The sequence below is a fragment of the Pholcus phalangioides genome, unplaced genomic scaffold, assembly GCF_987345545.1.
Source record: "Pholcus phalangioides strain wild (caught in Gottingen) unplaced genomic scaffold, Ppha-v1.0 ptg000008l_1, whole genome shotgun sequence".
Classification (NCBI taxonomy): Eukaryota; Metazoa; Arthropoda; class Arachnida; order Araneae; family Pholcidae; genus Pholcus; species Pholcus phalangioides.
Window position 1 is genome coordinate 57,944,416 of NW_028301601.1, and position 22,135 is coordinate 57,966,550.

A 22,135-nucleotide genomic window follows, 5' to 3' on the forward strand; every position below is an offset into this window, starting at 1 on the left:
CTTCTGACAGACAAGGAAGTTCCTTGATTCCCATTGCTGTCAGTAAGCAATCTCGTCTCTCTTGCATGTGTATGTTATTATATTTTGCTATCATTATCCTATACCCTTATATAAACATATATACATATGCAGGGCGCCCATAATTAAAAGACCCTATTTTAAAAGAAAACCAGTCATCAGAAAATTGTCAAATTTTGTGGAGGACTTTATGAAGTGAAGGAAATTTGTTTCAGAGGAAGGAATTAGTTGCACATGCCATCACCAGAGGGCTTTTTATTAAGAAATGACACATTTAGGCAAACGTTTACAATTTTAACAATTGTTAAACACTATTACAAATGTTAAACACTATTACAAATGTTAAACACTATTACAAATGTTAAACACTATTACAAATGTTAAACACTATTACAAATGTTAAACGCTATTACAAATGTTACTGCAACAAAACGTATTCCACATGGTGGTGGTCATTTTCATATACCATATGAAATCGCGAGATGGCATGTTCCACAACTGACTGAAGTGCGTGCGGGGAAATGTTCAGTACGTGGCGTGAAATGCTGCCTTCAAGGTCAAGTAAAGTTCTTGGATTGTTACGACTTACCATACGTTTCAAATGTCCCCAAAGCCAAAAATCTCATGGATTAAGATTCGGAGATCGGAGAGGCCATAGATTAGGTGAGTGCCGGCTGATAACACGTTCTTTTGTAAAAGGTGTTTTAAGAATTTTCTTAACACACACTGCAATATGTGGAGGAGCTCCGTCTTGCATAAAGATTGTACTGCAAGGAAGTGACGTGCTTGCGGAGCCAAAACAATTTCAATCTATAACAGCAATGCATATAAGCGATAATCGTTTCCCGGTGATCGAACATGTCATTGGACCTGTAGAACGTAACTCCTCGTACAAGCAGGGACCGAGAATAAATGATGCAGTAAATCCACACCATACCGTCACTTTTGGTGAATGCAACAAAACCTCTAAGATATCGTGCGGATTTTCTGGTTCTCGAATTCGGCAGTTGTGAGTATTGACTGCATCATCCAAGTTTAAATGCTCTTCGCTGTCCAAAGAATATTCCAAGGCCATTCTGAATCGACCTCAACGCGAGATAGAAACTGCAGTGAGAGCCAGAGTCGAGCGTCATAATCATGTGGGAGCAACCGCTGCACAAGTGAAAGTTTGTACGGATAATATCGGAAGATATTCCTCATTATCTTATGAACAGTTGAACGTTGGCCTATCTAATGCCTGTGCTACATGCCTGACACTAGTGCTACCACGAGAATTTGAAGCTCTGTCCTCTTCCACCTGAAACGAAACTTCTTGTACTGCGTCTATAGAAACGGGTTTTTTTTCCTCTTCTAGGACGAACAGCCAACGATCCTGTGGTTTCGAATTTCGTTATCATACTCCGAAGGTTTTCAACATTTATTTGACCTTTTCGAATCCTCTTTCAAGTCCGATATTTCCTTAGAGCAGTTATTGCGGAATTGCTATTTTAGTAAAACAGTTCGACCAAGAAAACGCGATCTCGTAAAATTATCGTCATTTCGAGCAGCAAACACATCAAGAAACAATATCTCCGCAAATGTTTCTAGGTTTTATAACAGCTGCTGCGTGACATCACATAAATTTACATGTTTACTTCAGGTATTCAAAGTGAAACGCTCGCTGGTGGCGACATGTGCAACTATTTTTTCCCCTGAAACAAATTCCCATCACTTCATGAAGTCCACCACAAAATTTCACACTTTTCTGATGACTAGTTTCACCTGTAGGCTACTTTAAAATAGGGTCTTTTAATTATGGACGCCCTGTATGTATATATATGTATATATATTGTTTCTATAGATATTCATGCCCCCCCCCCTTCGAGGCCTACTGGTGACGAGGCCTTCTACGTATGCACCTGCTCATGTAACATCAATTTTGTGTCTTCTTGCCCGTTGCTGGTCTTTCAGTGCTTAGTGCTCCGGACGTCGCATCGCTTTTCCACCATGGCCCAAACCCTCTGGGTGACAGTTATATCCCCTATGGGGACAGAACGGGGTCATGGTCGGTTTAGGGTCCTCCCGATGTGAGTCCGTCACCCTGACCTCTCGATAACCGCAGCGGCAGCAGGTTTTTATGCACCGCGTGAACCAAATAGGACCATTTCGCGTAGGCAGAAACATGTAACTTTATCACGCTACGTGTTTTTGTTTTCTTTAAAGGCACGTATACATTAGTGCGCGGATCATGCTATGAAAGCATTCAGAATTGGTTGTTTAGTAATTTGTACAGTGTTGTGAACGATTCTTGAGCTGTTTCAACTGGTCCCACCTGGAATCGGTTTTTTCAAGGAACACAAAGAAAAGAAAAGAACACAAAGGAAGTTTGTGTACCCACGAGTGGATTGGAACCACTGAAGAATGTCGTGAGTTGCAAGATCGGTGTTCTGGTGTATACGCATCTTAACGTGGCGCATTATTTGTTCTTTCTGCATATCCATACACTTTTGCGAAAAAAGACGAAGAAAGGAAGGGAAGAAAAAACAAAAAGTGGAGAGAAGATCGGCGAAACGCGCGGCGCACGATGCATTTAACTCCTCCAAAAATAGTCATCCAAGCGCGCCCGACTCATCTGACGAGAACACGCAGGGCCGCAACTACGGGGGAGCAGACGGGTTTCGTGCCCTGGGCACTAGACCCGAGGGGGAGCAAATTTCACTCTGAAACCTCGCCTTCAACATTACAAGGAGGCGTCAAAATGCGCGCTTGCCCCGGGTGACCAAGCTGCTCTGAGAACACGTCTCGCGCTGACGGGAGACGTGGTGCTCTCTGTACGGATAGTATATAGAAAAACTATCATACCGCTTTGCTTTTCCTATTGGTGGGTGGACGACGTGTCACGCTGGAGAATTCACGTTCCACTCGGCGCAGAAAACCTGCTTCCAAGAAAACCCGGTTTAAAGAAAGAACTGAATTTTTCCATCCAGTTCTGTTTATTTGATTTTCTCGTAAAGAGCTGAATCGATTGGAATTTTTGATCCCAAGTGAGTTTTTCCTTGTTTTGAAATTGTATAGCAGCCCAAACAGTTTAAATAAAATAATAGAAATTCCCTTTAGCCGGGTTTTCCTAGGAGCAGGTTTCCTGTGCCGCGCGCAACGTGATTCGCCCAGCGCGGCACGCTGTCCACTCGCCAGTAAGAAAAGCAGCATGACTGTTTTCCTACAGAGCGCAATACGCCTGACGACAGCGCTTTACGTCGGGCGTGATTGGCCGACTGCTTCTGGAGGAGTCAAATGCGTCGTGCGCCGCGGTTTTCCCTATATTCGCTTCACTCTTCTGTGTTTTCTTTTCCTTCCCTTCAAACCGGAGCATGCAGAGTAGCTGATGCCAAAGCCATATACTTTATATAGTCGCCCTGATCTGATGCGCCTCGCTAGGAAAACACAAACGCGTAGCGTGATTATGTAACACGTTTCTGCCGGCACGAAATAGTCTAATTCGGTTCACGCTGCGTAAAAAACCTATTCCTAGGAAAACCCAGCTTTACCGCCTGTCGTCTGCTTTTCCCCAGCTTCTTACTTTTGGATGTCTCTTGATGTGCCGAAAAAAATAACTGAACTTTCTATTTAGTTTGTTATCTTTGTTCATGGAGAACTGAATGAAAATTCAGCTCTTGAACCAGATTTCATCATCACCTAATCAATTTCTGTTTGTGTCACAACTAGGTGGCAGCACAAACTCTACAAATGTTTGTTCACGCAAGGCAAGATCTTTACCACTAGAGCCACTGTATAAAATTAAAGGGTAAAGATGTGTTTATTTGGGTTGGGGAAAGTACGATTGTTTATGGTACAGCAAACTAAAAGCTGAATCTTATAAATCGTGTACGCGTGGGTAACTATTATCAATGTTAGAGATGGCTTCTCCGTTGTCCTGCTTCGCACCTCACGTGCAAGAGCAACTACAGGTCATACTGAGGCGAGGTAGGATAGGTTTGACACCGGGTGCCGTCAAAGTGACCAACTGGATGCCATCGTGCCCGCCCTACACCGAGAACGCCAAGTGCGACAGGTTCCGAGTGACCGTGCCCTACGGCGGCAACTACATCACCTGGGACGTGGTCTTCTATTCCAGGCACCCCGAGGCGGCACCGGACTTCGTGTTCCCCGAGGACACATTCCCCATCGACCTGGAGAGCGTCTACGACCTGTGCTACTGGAACCACGAGAACTCCTCGGGCCTACTGACGGTCATCAAACAGGTTCTGGACATGTGCCGCAAGCACCACGCCGAGAAGGTGTCCGAGCACGTGCGCGTGAACTTCGAGTACTCGACGCTGCTGCAGCAGGAAGGTTTCCAGGAGCAGGACATCGAGGTGTTCGTGTCACCTAAAGTCCGCGGTCCGATAACATTCCTCATAAGGCTCCCCGTTGACTTCGGCCAGCTGCCACCTATGATGACCCCACACAATCCGGACGAAGACTGCGCCCTGCTGATGATAGTGTTCCAGACCCCCGAAGGTAACCGGGTGACCCCCCAGCTCTTCCTGTCCCCTAGAGTCGAGCATGCGCTGGGAGGTGCCCAGCAGTGGCGGATACCCACTTTCCCGAGTGATGGTTGCTTGATGGATTATGTCCCGTGTGTCATAGATCTGCTACAGAAGCGGACTGCGCAGGTCGCGAGCGCTTTCCGCAAGAGGAAAGAGTACATGTCGTTATTCATATCGCATTTCAAAGGGAGCATACTCGAGTATGACGCTGAGTCGTTCTCGCAGCTGGCACTGTTGTTCGAGTCTGATGACTTTTGTTTTGTGTTGAAGCTGAATCTTGATTTGTCGTTTCCTTCCAGCGAGCCCAGTTTGACGTTCCAGTCGATATACCACGAGATTGCAAACAAGCCGTTTTCGATCACTTTGGATTGTCCATATGATGTATCGTGGTCACCGCAAGAAATAGTATTGCAAGCAGAGAGTTTTGTAGCCGATTACGCCCCAGTGTTTCAGAACGCTTACAGAAAAAAATGAATTTTTTTGTGGAATGTAGAATGTGAGTGTGATGAATTGTGACTTAGCCAGAGACTCGTTCATGTGAAATCGAGATTAAAAAATTTTAAAAAAATTATGAATTTCTTGTTTTTTGATTAATTGTTCAAAGGGTAATTGGTTTTGTAGAAGTGTGATATAAAATTGGAATAGCTTGTAGCAAGAAAGAATCTTGCCATTATATGAATGATTTGCTAGATGGCTTGGAGAAGCTAACCTTAAAGATACAGTAGGAGTTCACGTGATCTCTCTCTCGAGTTAATGTTGGACCAGACTTAACTCAGATAATATGAACCTGAAAATTAAAAACGAATGGTTGAATTATTTTCAATAAATGTATTTTACTTGTCGGTTAGTGCAATGCTTGCTGCTCTTTTATAGCATTCGGTACTCATTACCGAATTAACACTTTTCAGTCCAAACCTCTTTTTTTTTTTTAAAGTGTTCCAGTAAGTCTTTAATAGCTCAGTTGCCTACGTTTTTTTCTAAAAATGTCAAGTCAACCTCGGCATAAGGCTGCAAAGGGTTAAACGTTTCAGAGAGCACTAGAGGTGTCTTAATAGCACTTAAGTGATGTTCTAAGGCAGTGTTCCTCAACAGCTGGTCCACGAAACATTTCGCAGATTATTTCTCTTATTTAAAAAGTTTTTACTCCCAGTTCAAATTGTACCTCCCGTTTATTTAGTTTCTGCTGGTCCACAAATTATTCTTCCTATTTTCTGAATTTCTACCAGTCCAAAAACTATTTCTGCTATTTGTCTAGTTCTACTATTTGTCTACCGGTCCACGAATTATTTCTACTTATTTCTTTTCCAGTCCTTTAGTTATTTCTCCTACTTTCACAGAGCTGCAAATTATTTCCCATATTTGAGGTTTTTTGCCCTACTTTTACTGGTCCATAAATTATTTCTGCTATTTATTCAGCTTTTCCTACTTTTGCCAGCCTGTAAATTATTTTTAATATTTACGGTTTCTTTTTCAGTTCACAAAATTGAACTGCTTTCACCGACCCACAGCTGCAAATAAGTTGAAGAACGCTGTTCTCGGGCCTCTACCTAGCTAGTTGCGCCAGCCTATCCAATTTACATAACTATTTGTATTAATACTTATTATCACGAGGCTGCCCAGGTGGTCGCCACAAGAGATGTTGTTAGCAAAGAGTTTTGTGACTGATTATGCCTCTGTGCTTCAGAATGCTTACAGAAAGAAAATGAAATTTTTCTTCAGATAATATCTTGCGGAATGAGTGTGGGGAATCGTGACAAACAGCCAAATTCATTATTTTTTATTAATTGTTTAAAGAACTGGTATATTAGAAGTGTGATATAATGGCATAGCTTGTACCAAGAAAGAATCTCACCGTTTTATGGAGTGATTTACTAGATGGCTTGAACAAGCTAACGTTAAAGATACAGTAGAGGACTTCGATTATCTGAGGAGTTAATATGGGTCAGACCTAACTTAAATAATACAACTTGACAGAATTTTGGGATTAAATGAAATAAAAACTAAATGGTGGGATTACTTTCAATAAAAATATGTAACGCTTGCCACTTAGTACAATCCTTGTTACACTTTTAAAATATTTTGTAGGCTATTTTACATTTCTTGATACTCGTTTCACGTTAATCAAATACTCTTAGCCTGTTGAAGGACAACTTTTTCGAAAATCCATACAGAACAATGTGAACAGGTAGGTCCCACTATGGAGACGTCACATCAAAAAGGGTCAATCATATCCCTTTGCAGTCCAAAGGTCTTTTTTCAAAAGCATTCTAGTGAGACCGTCTTTTAAAGTGATTGCTTCCCTTAGACATTACAAGATCTTTCATTATTACTTAAAAACATCAAGTCAAGCACAACATAGGACTGCAAAAGGGTTAAATGTTTCACGGAGTACCAGAGCACTCAGGGGCATCAAAACAAAGGGATGTTCTAGGGCAGTGTTTTTAACAGCTGGTCCACAAACCAGTGCCGGTCCGTGAGAATTTCCTGCCGGTCCATGAAGCACTTCAGACAATTCATGTAGACGTTACATAATTTTAAATATTTTGTCATCTCTATATCTGTTTTTATTTGTGTCTTAGCCGTCAGCAGTTTTACTTAGTTGTCAGCAAACTTACCAGATCAGTAAAGTTTCCTTCCATTCATTTTCTACTGGTCCACCAATTATTTCTCCCATTTACCTACTTTCTGCTGGTCCGCAAATTATCTCTCCTATTTATATAGTTTCTACTGGTCTGCAAATTACTTTTCATATTTATTTTTGACATAGAAGTTCTCAAATTATTTCTCCTACTTCCACCAGTGATTTCACCTATTTATGTATTTTTACTTGTCTGTAAATTACTTGTTATTTATTCAATTTTTCCCAGCCCTAAAATTATTTCTCCTACATATTTTGTATGGGCTGTAAATTATTTCTATTTTGTTGCCAGTCCTTCAATCGTTTATGCTGCTTTTACCAGTCTTGTGAATTATTTTTTTTTTTTGTTTTTTACCAGTCCACAAATCATTTCTACTTTTTAAAGTACTCAGATTATTTCTCTTACTTTTGCTGGTCCACAAATTATTTCTCATTTTTAATGTTTCTTTATCAGTCCACAAATTGTTCAACTGCTTTCACTGGTCCACAGCTGTAGATAAGTTAAAGAACACTGGTCTGGAGCTTCTATCTAGCTGGTTGTACCTGCCTACCAATTTACATATCTATTCCCCCCCCCCCCTAATCGGGGCTTTTACCAGTTGGCCTCATGCATTTCTGAGCGTTGACTGTATAGGTATTGTACAGACAATTTTTCTCGAAATTTTTTCGAAAAAATTTGCCTAAATACAAGTTGGTTTGATGCACATGGAGTAGAAGAGAGTTTCCCTTTTCCCCATTAAAAGTTACAGAGAAGGGAGTGCCAAACTGAATACTGGGCCCCCAGACAACAGAGTAAATTTTCGTTTCTTGTGACAGCCTTGACAGCATGATTAAGTTAAAAAAACAATGTCTTAAATCTTCAAATTGAACCTCAAGTTAGACTCAAATATTGATTCTAATGCAGAGTTCAAATTCTGACTACTTATAAAGCAGGTAGATGACTCGTTAGCCTCTGTTGAAAAAGCTACCAATTTTTACAAAACCACCACGAGGACCCCAGTTTAAAGACCACTGAGCTAGAGAGTGAACCAGCTCTCAAGTTTGAGAAAGGTTTCTTTTCTATTTTTTGTGATCAAGCCTTAAGACCTGATGCTTGCCCTCATGGTGGTAGCCGAGCTTATTACAATTACACAGTTAAGGCCAAGATAGGAGATATTCATGATAATGTTGGTTAGCTGCATTCGATGTAGCATGCACATTGTTTTTGTGCACGAGTTATAATTTCAAGCTTTGTGACATCATAAACGACAGCTATTTTACAAACATAACTTTATTACCAACACATTCGGAATCAAGTAAAATCCATACAGAGACAATGGTGCCCTTTCAATATTTACACACACCTTTCACAAAACATCACGTTCGAGGTAAAATTTTACTCATCGCAGACAGTTCATCCTTGGACAGTGGATTCAGGTTAAAACCTGGTATCTGTGGTTGACCTTCTAAATTCCTCAGATTCTCAACTTTCGGCCTGAGATTGTTATTCAAGTTTTTAATCTCATCTTCAACGAGTTTCTGATCTGAAACAGTTAAAATAAAGATATTTCAATACATAGTAAGAGCAAATAACACACACAGATTTAACCCTTACAACAACAATCCCGAGATATCTCGTCAAACTTGATCCATTTTGTTTCGGTCAATGAAATATCTTGGGTTCTTAACGTTTTTTTTTCCAATGCAGCTGTTATAATGCGGGTTAGGAAAATTTTAAAACCACTTAAAGGGTTGAGGAATCAGATTAAATAGACATCTTTATTTATTAAATAAATTAAAAAAAAACACTATGTCAAGGGTTGAAATCAACACAAATATAGTGGAACCACCTCATTACGATACTCGACATGATAAATCCCTTTACAGCAATACTTTTTTCAAGTCTTGTTTGGAGATGCCTGTAGCCTTATGTTAAGCCGCTGCCTCTCGATACAATGTTAATAATCCTTCACCAATATCTCTTCTTGGTCCTGAAGAGTATCGTTATATCAAGATTTCACTGTATATGCAGATGGATTTACGAAAATTTGCCTTCAGCCATATACAGCCACACAATTCACTGATAGGGAAATTCACTATCACCAGTGAGTGAGTGACAGAGATTGAGCAATTTAGTGAATGAGTTAGCAAATAAGCTAGTGAGTGAGCAAGTAACTTTATGAGTGGGTGAGTGAATAACAGAAGCATAATACCAGGGAACGACCGGCATATGTTGATCCAAAATTGCAAAAAAGGAACCACAACTAAACGTGTTTCGGAACTATATGAAATTCCTTCATCAGTAGCAAAGAAAGAATAGTGAAAAATACTCCTTATAACGGGAGTTACTCGCTGTTGTAGACAAAGAGTCGAATTCAAAATGAACTGGCAACAAGAGCAAAGGAAGAGGAAAGAAAAATGGCGGTGCCAATCACAAACGAGAACATGGTAGTGATGCTGATGGAGAAAAAAAATAATTATTGTAGAAACTGTTGCCAAATTTTTGAAAAGGGTAGTGTGCTAGTTAGGTTGTTGACCAATTGGGTTTAAGGTTTTGTTGATGGGGAATGATTCGAAGTCCAAGTCAGATGGTGAGGGGCATTTTTAAATAATTTTGGCAAAAGAGAAGTCAAATTTATGGTCAAAGGAAAAGCAATGTTGGGCTATGGATGAGCGGTATTTTAGGGCATGTTTAGTTTATGATAATCCGCATTGGCATGAAATGCAGTAGATGCCCCATTTGTTGAGTGCGTCCAACCCAACTGGGTGGACTCAACTCAGGATGCAATCCTAATATGTTTGAGGCCGACGACAAGGATCACTGAAAATAGAGACAGGCAGTGACTCTGCCGAGGGTCGGGACGGACAGTCATGGGAGAAGATCCCGTGGGGGTCCGCCCCAGTCATCCGACCCTCCTCAGCAAGACTCAACCCAGTCGGGTAAAGGGCTTATATCCCTCAAGGGACAGAGTCCGGGTCATGTCTGGTACATCAGGAAGTGACTCTGCAACCAATAAGTGCATCAGTTACATTCCAGGGAATATAACCAATAGGCCTATTGGGTTTTCATAGCATAATTTCGGCCTCAGGAAATAACAGACATAGCCAGACTAATGCCATTAATTCAACTAAAAACACACGTCGTCGAAAAAATCAAAGGAAGAAAATGTGTAGATGTTCTTTATTCATTCTTCTATTCATCTGTTTGACTGAACTATCGCAGAGAAACATTTCCCCTCTAAGAATGCAATACATCAGAAGCTTTCAAACTTTATTACAGAATGCATCTAATTCAATACAAGGATGACGTCACTCTCCACCACCATACAAAGGTTTTAGCAACTGGCAGTTACGAAGATTAATTTTTGGAAAGAGAAAATTCAACTGCCTTTACGCAGAATCGAACCCACGCCCTTTCACTTTCTGGGTGAACACACTAGATTACAGAGGAAACGAATATTTCAATCTTTCCTTGGAGCTCGTGTGCACTGAATGGGGCCATACATGGACAGCCAGACCTGACTCAGGCCAAGCTCACAACTGCTGATGCTGCAACCAGATGGTGACTTATACAAGGATGACATCACTCTCCGCTACCATGCCGTATAAGTCACCATCTGGTGGCAGTGTCAGCAGTTGTGAGCTTGGTCTGAGTCATGTACGGCCCCGTTCAGTGCACATGAGCTTCAAGAAATATTGAGATTCGTTGCCTTTGTAGTCTAGTGGTCTAGGGCGTTCACCCGGAAAGTGAAAGAACGTGCGTTTGATTCCCCGCAAAGGCAATTAAATTTTCTCTTTCTAAAAATTCATCTTCGCAACAGCCAGTTGTTAAAACCTTTGTATGCATGTAATTGCAAAAAAATAAAATAAACAAAATGACATAAAACAATTTCTTTGCTCGGAAATAGTTGGGATGCACCTGACTTTGCTATTATTTTAAGCTTGTGTGTTTACAGCACTAATCACTCATAACATCAAGAGATTCTCTTAACATCTGACTTACTGCGACTTATTTTTAATATTCTTCCATGCAAATTAATAATAGACATTACTTCCGGACCGTATAAATGGAGTTACCTTTTTCAACAATGTTGTATGCTTTCTTGTTCGGAACTTTGATGAACATATTGCCGACACAAATATACGTTTTGGAATCGGGAGAAGTGGCCTTCATTTGGTGTTCAACGGCTCTGCAAAACAAAAAATAAACACATGAATCACTTAACACACACAGATCACTAGTGCCTGACAGTAAATCATTATAGAATAGTTATCTCTGCATTTCGATCCATACCAAAACGGCACAATAACTCCACTTAATGGGAGAAAAAGATAAATTGATTTTACTCGTCTTACAGCTGAAATGCTGGGTTCAACAGATAGGGGTCAACATCTCCATCCTGGGGGTATCATCAATGCGATCTATGAAAAGTGACTTGAAGGCCTGATTTGAGTTTTTCTCAACATTAACCAGACCAGAATAGAATTTAGAGCCAATTCCCATCAAATCGAATTAAGACTTTCCAGACCAGACCAGCATCAGACCTTGACTTCCATGCCCAGCCCAAGGGGCTGATTGTGGAATTACAGACGGGCCTAGTAAGGCCTATGAAGAAGTAGAAGGGATAGTGTTATGTAAGTCAGTGTGTGAGTGCATGAATGTGTAAGAAAAAGAGAATTGTCAAGTCCGGTTATAAGCTGTCATGGCCTACAAAATTTATGCCTGAGGTAAAATGCCGCCAACAACCTGCAAATAAGAGTTCATTTATCAAAACAATATAGTGATGAATTACTCAGTGTCAACCTGTTGATAATTTCCATCTCTTCAATAACAAACATCATCTACACAAGATTCAGAGTTCGTCCCCTACATTCAAGGTGGCTTTTTCATCATATTTTTTTTTTTTTTTTTTTTATAAATAATGAGTAAAGAAAGAGATTAAATAGGTGCCAAGAGTAGAGTATATAATTGCAAGTTCAAAAATTGAGTAAATAGGTGCCAATATTATATATTCATGTATAAGTGCCAAGAGTAATATATATAATAGCAAGTTCAAAAAATTGGATAAATAGGTGCCAGTGTTATATATTCAAATATCACAATTAAGACTTTTCGTGGTCTTAAGCTGTATTTCTAACCCAGAACGGCTTGGCTTGCACTATTGTTTTCTGATAGGTTGGCCAGTGGCGAATTAGAAATGTCTCTGAAGTTGGGAGAATCAGATAAGAGGTACTTGATGGTACAACAACCCCTTATATACAGAGACCACAAAATTTTTTATATCAGTTCTTGTGTATCCGATTCTTACAATACCACTGCTAATGACGCCAACCACTAATGTGAGAAAAAACTCAAAACACAGCCTTCACGCATAGAAAAACCAATTTTCATCTGACGATGGCAGCAAAAACCTAATCAGCTGCTTATGGTAGTAGACTTTGTTACATCTCATTTATATGGGAATGCAGCAAGAGGGAAAAAAGAAATTACCCCACTTACATACACAATTTTTACATGCATACCCTTGGCCAGGGCTTGGTAAGCGCTAGGTTGCCATAGCAATTTAAAAAATCATAGTGGCACATAAGTTCTTCTACGAGTGATTAATACCCGAGGCAAAATAAATACACTTGGCTCCTTGCATAGCCTACTCACTCGCTAATTCATACTGTCACTCACTCACATATTCATTCACTTACTGTCACTCACTTCAGGCAAACTGTTGTCAGTGAATTGTTTGGTGGTGAATTGTTTTGGAAATGAATTTTCCATAAATCCTCACAATTTGATGTCCTGCATATCAATGAAACAGTCACACAAGACTTAAGATAAGCTAATTCATACACAAGACTGAAGAAATGCCTACCTCTTTGCTTCTCTCAGAGAATTGCCTTTGCGGTTCAGATCCAGAATACGTTCCTTGTCTGCGAGGATTTCTTCAGCCGCCTGCTCGATTTTCGCTAAATACTTCACCAGGTCCCTGTGATCTCCAGGCTCCATCTTTGAACAATGACAGTGGAATTTCAGCTCACTTGATGAAGGGAGGGAAAATCAATATACACACGTACTATCACATACGTTATTTCAATCAATAATGCACGATATACAAAATACTATGTACACTTTCTTTTGGCAAATGTCATTGACACAATATTTAGCACCTAAGTCATGTGGATGAGATGATTTACGGAAACTTGAAGCCCCAACATTCCGCCTCTGGGATGCCACTAACCTAGTCACTTATGCGGGCTGTCAGTGTGTCATTTGCAACTCACTCATTTGCAACTGATACGGCCATCACCTTGTTACTCGTATGGTCACTCATACAGTCACTCAATTGGTAACTCATATGATCATTAACTCACCACATACAGTCAGTTACTTGGTCACTCATACAGACACTTGTTAACTCACATGATCGTTCACTGTGTCACTCATAAGATAATTTATTCATATAATCACTGTCAATTATGCGATCAGTGACTCATACAGCCACCAACTTAATCACTTGGATTTATGCAGGGCTAAATGTCCGGGTTGACATATCCCGGGAACGAAATGTCAGAGGCAAAACGTCTGTGGATGAAATACAGTAACGACTTATTCCAGATGGAATTCCCTTCTGAAATTGATTTCTTTCTGGCGCTGTTTCATTCGTGCTTTTTCCCTGTCCCGTTTTTTCACCGTTCTCTCACGCATCAGAACAGGCTGCTTGTTTTTTTGGATTCTCCGAACAGCTGATGTGTCACACGGTTGGAAATGTGTTATTCTCGGGACATTTTTATGAGCTGTACCGATGCACGACCTGTCTTTACGGAGAACAGTCTTGACAGGATACTTCTGTCCGGTACCGGATGGTCCAAGACCTTTATCTTTGTCCCACCCGTCTCTCAGCATCATCTGGAATCCTTTGTTGTTCTCTGGAATGTGATAAAAGGTGGAGCTACGAGTACTTTTACGACCCAAGTTGAACAAGTGCGCTATGGATCTTTCGTGGTCATGAGGAGAGTCCTCGTATTCTTTCCTACAAACATCGCAATGGCTCACTTTCTTTTCCACGGGTTCTGTAACCTTCTCTTTCTTTATTGTGATAATTTTACCGTAGATCGGATCCAATAACTTGAGAAGATACGACGGAACATTCTGTTTCATGGCCATGTCTTTTGCAGATTGACCTTGGGGATTTCTCAATTCTACATCAGCGCCTTCCCTAAGCAAATGTTCAACTAAAGCTCCATGACCCGCACAGGAAGCTATCATGAGCGGCGTCCAACCGTACTGGTCCCTCTGATCACATGAAAATCCATTTCTTAAACACTGCGTAACTTCTTTGATGTCGCCTTCTTGAACATATCGGAAAAATTCAGACTCTTTCCTCTTCACGTAGTTATTACGAGAACCATCAGAAATAACTTTCTTCTGAACTTTTCGAACAGTTCTCTTGACTTCACGTGCCAAAGTTGACCGAGTTGATATCACATCCTTGTAAAATTTACTCACTTCTTCGCCATCAAGATCCGGTAAATTATTCTGCGGTTCTTGTATTGTGATGCTACTAGTGGACTCCTGAGCTGACACAAACTTCACACATTCGAATGGCAGAAATGCAACAGTCCTTGGGATTGAAGACTCTTCGGAAGTAATGGTGCCGCCGTTTTCATCAGTGTCTTCTATTTCCATCTTGAGATAAGCATCACTGAAAATATCACTACTTTATATTTTCGCAATTGACTCAGCAAAATATACACGAAATAATGTGAACAGTTACATAATTATTACCAGGGCTTGACAAATCCCAGGTCGTCAAGGCGACTAAAAAGTCAACATTGGCGCCCAAATTTTTTACTAACAATAACTGAATGGGCATCATAAAACTATCAGAAATTATGTTAACATGTCTGCTAGCATGGAAAGGGGTCCCCCCAGTCCTACACACGTCAAAGATTTATGCTATTTTGGGCAGAATTTGTCTGGAGCCAAAAATCTTGGCACCTAATTTTTTTCCTGATTTGTCTAGCCCTGTTATTACAACGTCTTTACACAGAAAATCAGTTTCCAAATTGAGAAATATTAATGTTTCGCTACCAAAATCATCTGTTTCTAAATGACACACAAAAAAATCTCCAAAACATTCACAGAGTAGGAGCACCACTTGAGCCAACATCTACAATTTTGGGACATACAATGATATGTATGGCAAGGGTGTTCAACATTTAGGAAAATACGAGCCATTTCATTTATTTGAAAACATGTCACAGGCCTCGTATCTTAATTTTCTGATCAGGTTATTTGAATCTATATATATATAAAAACGAATGTATGTCTGTCTGTCTGTCCTTTATGCATTACTAAACCATTCATCTGATCGCCGTGAAACTTTTGGGAAGTTGTTGAGTACACTCCCGCGAAGGTTTCTGGCAGTTTTTTTTTTTTCCTTTCCTTCATTTTCTTGAATTTCCTTTCTTTTGAGATCGCAGCAACGTGCGACGGGAAAACTAATAATCTATAAATGTGCATTGGGATCCAGAAATTTCGCCTCTGACATTTTGCTCCTGGCAAGGCCGTAGCAGGGTGGGGACTTGGGGTCTAATCTCTCCCCCCCCCCCCCCCGAAATATGAGAAAATGCCTAAGAGGGAAAAAGATGGCCAAATGTATTTTTCTATCACTTTGGTCCCCCTTCCCAAAATGCAAGTGGTCCCTCTCCAAACGAAATTTCTGGCCTAGCTCCTGGTACATTTTGTTTCCAGAAATTTTACACATGAGACGACCATATATGAGTGAGTGATCGTATAAGTGGATGATTGACAGTACAAGTGACCAAGTAAGTGTGCAATTGACTGTATGAGTAAGTGACCAAATGGACAGAGTGTCACAGTATGAATATGTGACTGACTGTATTGTTTAGTAAATGACATAACACACATGATATTTAATACAAAGGATGAAATGTCAGGTGTGAAATACCCAGGGCTGAATATCCAGCTCATTTGGTCATTCACTTGATAACTGATAGGGTCACTCACTTGGTCACTCATATGGTTGAGATAGGCAAAATTTCTGGGGTTGAAATGTGCTAGGGGTGAAATGACTGCGGCAAAGTTTACTTAAACCAAATGTGCCATGAGTCAATTAATCTGGAACTGTGATCAGGTCATTTAAATGACATGATAATATGTCACGTGAGACGATTGATCTCGAACCGTACTGCAGGCCACTTAAGTGATCCTGAAAAGGTGCCGCAAGCCACTTGAGTGTTCTGTAAATGTGACAGTGGTTGCTCAAGTGTTCTGGAACTGTGCTGCTGTGTAATCTGTAAATATGCTGTTAGTCACTTGCATGCTATGGAACTGTGCCGTAAGTCACTCAAGTGATTTGGGAATGTGTCATGTGTAACTAAAGTAGGGCTTGGTAAAACCGCCAAAAAATTTAGGCACCAGTAAATTTAATATAGGCGCCAAGCATTTTTTCTCCACAAAGTAGTGTGTTTTCACTTGTCCGAAACTTAAGGATACCATTCCCAGCTAGCAGACATACCAACTTAATTTTCGATAATTTTGTGCCATCCGAAGGCTCCAATTCAATCAATTAAATGACCATTTCATGTATAATTCATTCAATGATCAATTCCATCACACATGAAAAAAATTAGGCACAAATATAACTTTTCTAGGCGACCTAGCACCTGGGATTCGTCAAGCCCTGCACTAAAGTAATGTACAGCACCAACAGAGGTCACTTAGGTGATCTAGATCTATCCATTTTCAATTTTTTTGTCATCAGCATCTTATCCCACTTGTATTATCGTGCTCAGTACTTAAATATGCATCATTAACTCATTAACTGTTCCATTTTTTTCAAGGGCGAATTATCTCTAATCTGATGAATACGACCAAGGATCAGTAAAAAAAACCTGAATTTGAGGGGTTTTTTTTACCAATCTGTAATGGCATCGTGTTTTTTAGGTCATAAAAGTCTTAGCCTTACCGATGGAAAAAACCCCTTCAGTTTTTAACAAAAATTGGTTTCGTACCAGAGGAAGAAAGCCTACTTTCTTGCCCGAATGTGCCGCTGAAACGATTTTCAATGCTGATTTGAAACAAAGAATTTGAATGAATTCCCAATATATTGTAAACAAAGGTTGCCAAGTTTCTGACCATGCCAAAACAGTGAATGTCACCAACATCACCCTCCTTGGAACTACTGAAACAAATGTTTTCGGTATTCTGTCTTGCCTGTAACATAGCAAATAGCCTTAAATCAGGTCTGTATATTTAAAAAAATGGTCGCCAGACATTGGTATACTGTATATTGGGAATTAACCAGAATTTGGCTGGCATTGATTGGTTTTCGCCTTTTAGTATTGTGGGTTATCATACTTTGTAGGTGTGAATGTTGTCTTTTATTTGGGGGAGGGTATATTCTATTTCTACTATTTTTATTATGTCTGGCTCACAAAAAAAAGTCGCCTTGGCGCACTCTGATCTTGCCAATAACCTCGCTCATAAAATCTTAGCCTAGCTTACGAACGAACTTACATGCTTGAAGTGGCATTTCAAGAAACTTGCTTGGGCCAGGGCCGTAACTAGGCTGGGGCACAGCCCCTGGGTCTGGAGCCAAATGGAGAGCCCCACAAAAGTTTACATTTGCTTTGAATAATAGTAACCCTTTCACGACGAAGGCACACTACACCCCTGGATTGGGCATTTCACCTAGAGATATTGAATTCTCATAATGAAAGTCTTTGAATCAATGATTTCTAGAAATATATAAACAATAATGTGTAAAACAAGCCATGGAGGATAATCAAATATAATTAAATGATTAAAAATCTACGGATAACAAATAAAAAACACGCAAACCTTAAATTTCAGAGACAGCACATTGAGATCTGATACTTTATCAGGACGTCTGTAACCACGTAATGATTTGACTTGACTGAACATTAAGATCAAGTCTTTCCACAGCTACATACAAACATGGACGATCATACTCTGAAACCCAAGGCAATATATTTGAGTTTATTCATCTGAATTTTTTCTACTAATTTCGAAAAGATATCGAAAATGATTTTTGTTCATAAAAACTATCTTTAATTTCTATCTACTGTGGATTATTATCCATTATCATGTTTTTCAAATACCATGCATTTGTGCAGCCATCTATCAGCAAATAGATGAAACTTCTTGATGGTCTACTCTCACTTACTTAGACCTTTTTCATATGTTTCCATTGTATAGTGAGACGTTCCTCAGAAATGGTAAAAAATTATTTTCATTCTTCGTTGTGTTACTCTTCATTTTTAGATCGAAATAAAGCAATACTTACTTCGTAAACAGAAATCAATACAGATACAGATTAACGTCCTTCTATGTCTAGGGCTCTAGTACCAGAAATCAATACTGCACTGTATCAACACCTCCTAGAGATAGAAGGCCTCTGCAGTGTTTGCCATAAACGTATTCAGACTACCTAGCAAGTTTGCCACATTTCGAAACACAGCATCCTATTTCGTTTCTTCTTATTTTGGCGGAGAATATTCCTGATTGGCTCACAAATACCGCATAGTGATTGGATGTGGGGGGCATAGAAATCGCCAATTCTGAGCCCGATCATTTCTTTTCTTCTTCTCACAAACGACACAACGATGATACTGGCACGAACAGGGAATTTTTTTCCCTGAATATTCTGAGGGAAAATGGACTTACTGACGTCACAAGCAGACTGCGGAGGCCTTCTATCTGTAGGAGGTGCTGATTGTATGCCCGTACTGAGTTGGCCTTCGACCATGACACGCGAAGGGAGGGTTCATTTACCAAGGAGGGGGAAACGGAGGGAAAAAAACTCGCTAAAATAGCGCAAAAGACGCCAACGGAAAATACCAACCTGCTCCTTTTCCCTGCGAACTTTTTACTGAAAGAAGATAAATGGAATTACCCATCGTGACGTTTCATGACCAGTGCCGTCTTAACGCATGGGCCCACCCGGGCACGACCCGGGGGCTTACAGAGAAAAGAGTCTCACAAAAATGAGATCCGGTTGAAATTTTCTAGAATTTACCAAGTAGGGCCTCAAAAAAACCACTTTGCCCGGGGGTCCACGATGCTCTTAAGACGTTCATGACGTAGCCAGAAGTCAACTGAGCGTGGGTGTACAAGACCGCAAACATCTAATAGCGGATCGAATCTACAGTTTCACAAACTTGTCGATAGATGGCAGAACGGGTACCAATTTAATCACAAACAAAACCAAAAAACGCGCGAAATTCAAAACTGTGTTCGTCCACTTTGGCGATATATAATTAAAATCTAATTCATTACACTTTTATATATTCTTGTTTGTGTTCACACATTAAACAAATATTTTTTTCACAGATTTACAAATTTTCTTTGCAGTCGGACCCCGATGTAACGAACTACGATTTAACGAATTTTTTCAAAAGTCTCTGTACTAATATTTGTATTTTAACATACCGAAGACAGCACCCCGATACAACAATTCTTCTCAATTTAACGAATAAAAGTGTCGGTTTTAGCTGATTCGTTAAATAAGGGATTTGGAGGGGATCGGGTGGATTTAGAATTTGTGTGCGAATTTGCGATTATATTTAAAAAAGCTCAATTTTTTCTTTGTTTTTTGGGGTAACTTAGTTCAAATAATTTCGGGAAACCAAACAAAAAAATCACTACAAATTATCTAAAATTCTGATTATATTTACGATACATGAGTCACCGCTACGTGTTGTATTGCCCAAGCCCAGTTGTTGTAAACCTGCTTGCACGACGTTACTACCAAAGCTTCCTAGATAGACTACTACTACTACTAAACCACACATGCATCTCGTCCATATTCCTCTGCGGAACTTCTAACGAATAGGTACATGTTGAAATGTGCGTGTACGCGTTGTGAACCTAACGTAAAGTTTGCTTTTGTGCAATTCCTTTAATATTTCGTGCTGCCATCATCCATCAATTTTTCTGTCTATAAGTGAAATGCAATGATTGAATAATTGTGCCATTGTGGGCCTGTTGCTCTCTGTAGCGAGACTTTTTAACGGGGATATCGGCTAGCAGTTGGGAACCGCAGAAAACAAACTTCACAGCCGACCACCGCTGTAGCGAAATAGATAGACTTACCGCAACGTTCACACCAGGTGGGAATCTAGGGTGATGAGTAGGGGCGGCTAATTATGCAGGTTCGATCATCCCTTGGTTTACGGGAGAAACTAGTTTTTCCCATATTATCCGTCTCTTCGGAGGGAAAATCGCCCCTTTCTCCCCCCCCCCCCCGAATCCGCGTCTCAATGCTACGAAGGGTGGAAAGCGAATATTTCTTTGAAAAATTCGAGAAGGGATTGGACGAAGTCATGGTGTCATGGACCTGGGTGGAGGGGGGGGGGGGAATGGAGGAGAGAATTTCCAAAGCATTGTCACGGGCGTCGGAGCTGTTCTAGAACTTGGGTGTTGGGCTTGAACATCATTCGAAATTCTTGTAGGAGATTTTGGTATCTGAATTTTGACAGTACTCTGCCTTGTGCAAAAATTCTGTGGTTGTTCGAGCATCCCCGGCTGCGACGCCATTTGCTATAGGTCCGTTTATCTGTAGGTCATCCGTAGCAGCGACTAGCAAGGTCGATGCTATGGATGTCCTATTCATCTGCTATCTCGTTCTCCAGGCCTTATAAGGCCTTATCTCCAGGCGTCATAACACATGGAGCCTACCCGTGGTCGTGCAAGGCCTTGAGAACTTGATTCATAAGGGGGGTGAGGGCAACAAAATCAGTTAGAGTAGTCTCAGTCTAATCTTGACAGAAGCATGGGCCTCTCAAGTGTTTCTAAGCTACGAATGTGCTCCTAGCATAATCCTCGGAGGATACAAGTATCTGCTTCATTTCTATGATCGTCAAACTTTCTACGTATTTTCTGGGAGGTAGAAATTCCAGGAGCGCATTACCCGTAATACAGTATAAAGGCTTTCTGGGTGTTTCTGGAATTAATCAAGCCCTCTAGGCATTTCAAGAGCCTCGCATGCCTCCAGCACAATTGCAAGGGGTACACACGCGTCTGTGCATTACTATGGGTAAGCAAGCTTTCAATGCAATGTAGTAGATGAACAGTTTGGGAGATAGGAACGCTTTGAAAGCATTTTTCTGAGAGATGTGAATGCTTCGAACGTATTTGTAGCAGGGTGCAGGCCTTCTACGCATTTTTATATAGATAATGCAAGCCCTCCAGGTAATTCTCCTTCTCCTTCCCCAGGAGAAGCTGGAAAACAACCATTGCCAGGAGCAAACTGTTTCTCTACTACAGTCTGCAGCATGGCTCCCCACATTCTGAAGCAGGGCCCCAAGGCCGGGATCTTTTACGCCCCCCCCCCCGACCAGACTTTCACGGAGCCCCTTTATGGCGTGAAAAAACAAAAAAAATGATTAAAATCACACTGGGCCCCAGGGCTGGAGCCTTGTCAGCCCATCCCTTGTGGGGGCCATGGTCTACAGAAGCAGATCTTGGCTTTGCCGTCTTCACAACTTCTTCCCGTTGGCTGGTCGCGAGAAACTGCGATGTTGCTGTTAATCTTTCATGAGGTGTTATAGATTCTCTCATAATCGTGTCCGTCATTTTAATGAAAGGTGTTCGTAGTGACAAAAGGTTCAAATAAGTTTGTTTAGTCATCCCGACATAGTTACGCCAATCCCGTGGATGCATCTTGAATTTACTCAGTAAGTTGATGCAGCCGCTGTGGTGGTCGAGTGGTCATAGTGACGGACTCGCATCGCAAGGATCCGTGTTCAAACCCTACCATTGCCACAGTGGTGATCGGCTGAAGTTGGTTTTCTGCGGTTCCCAACTTCGATGCGTAAATGCCTGCCGATGTCCCCGTTAAAAAGTCTCGCCGCAGAGAGCAACAGGCCTACAATGGTGTAATTATTCATTCATTACACTTCACGCACTGCCGATGAGTGAATCACGCCA

At 40.8% G+C, this 22,135-nt stretch overlaps 3 protein-coding genes across 4 annotated transcripts; 1 reads left to right on the forward strand and 2 right to left on the reverse strand.

Annotated features, from left to right (window-relative positions):
- The first annotated feature begins 3,804 nt into the window (after positions 1-3,804).
- LOC149084624 (BRISC and BRCA1-A complex member 2-like) lies at positions 3,805-5,339 on the forward strand. Its single transcript, XM_089235016.1, has one exon. It carries the CDS (start codon positions 3,906-3,908, stop codon positions 5,019-5,021), a length of 1,116 nt encoding a protein of 371 aa, XP_089091142.1. The 5' UTR covers positions 3,805-3,905; the 3' UTR covers positions 5,022-5,339.
- Positions 5,340-8,437: 3,098 nt separating this feature from the next.
- Positions 8,438-18,556, reverse strand: Pdrg1 (Pdrg1 prefoldin-like subunit). Of its 2 annotated transcripts, none has more exons than XM_089235019.1 (4): positions 18,492-18,556; positions 13,032-13,196; positions 11,242-11,354; positions 8,438-8,708 (listed from the first exon to the last, which is right to left on the reverse strand). In XM_089235019.1, exons 2-4 carry the CDS (start codon positions 13,163-13,165, stop codon positions 8,542-8,544), a joined length of 414 nt encoding a protein of 137 aa, XP_089091145.1. In that variant the 5' UTR covers positions 13,166-13,196; positions 18,492-18,556; the 3' UTR covers positions 8,438-8,541. The 2 variants fall into 2 exon arrangements, with proteins under 2 accessions (XP_089091145.1, XP_089091144.1); XM_089235018.1 differs by lacking the exon at positions 18,492-18,556 and adding an exon at positions 18,026-18,094.
- On the reverse strand, positions 13,766-14,845 carry LOC149084626 (G patch domain and ankyrin repeat-containing protein 1 homolog). The gene has a single exon (XM_089235017.1). The coding sequence runs from the start codon at positions 14,843-14,845 to the stop codon at positions 13,766-13,768; it is 1,080 nt and encodes a 359-aa protein (XP_089091143.1).
- Positions 18,557-22,135: the final 3,579 nt, after the last annotated feature.

Bases quoted from the DNA above. Each gene is read 5' to 3' on its own strand.
- LOC149084626 (XM_089235017.1), bottom strand. From the start codon at position 14,845: ATGGAAATAGAAGACACTGATGAAAACGGCGGCACCATTACTTCCGAA.
- Pdrg1 (XM_089235019.1), bottom strand. From the start codon at position 13,165: ATGGAGCCTGGAGATCACAGGGACCTGGTGAAGTATTTAGCGAAAATC. The intron at 11,355-13,031 runs GTAGGCATTTCT...TTTGTTTTGCAG, and splicing joins TCTCTGAGAGAAGCAAAGAG to AGCCGTTGAACACCAAATGA. The intron at 8,709-11,241 runs GTAACTCCATTT...TAACTGTTTCAG, and splicing joins ATACAACATTGTTGAAAAAG to ATCAGAAACTCGTTGAAGAT.
- LOC149084624 (XM_089235016.1), top strand. From the start codon at position 3,906: ATGTTAGAGATGGCTTCTCCGTTGTCCTGCTTCGCACCTCACGTGCAA.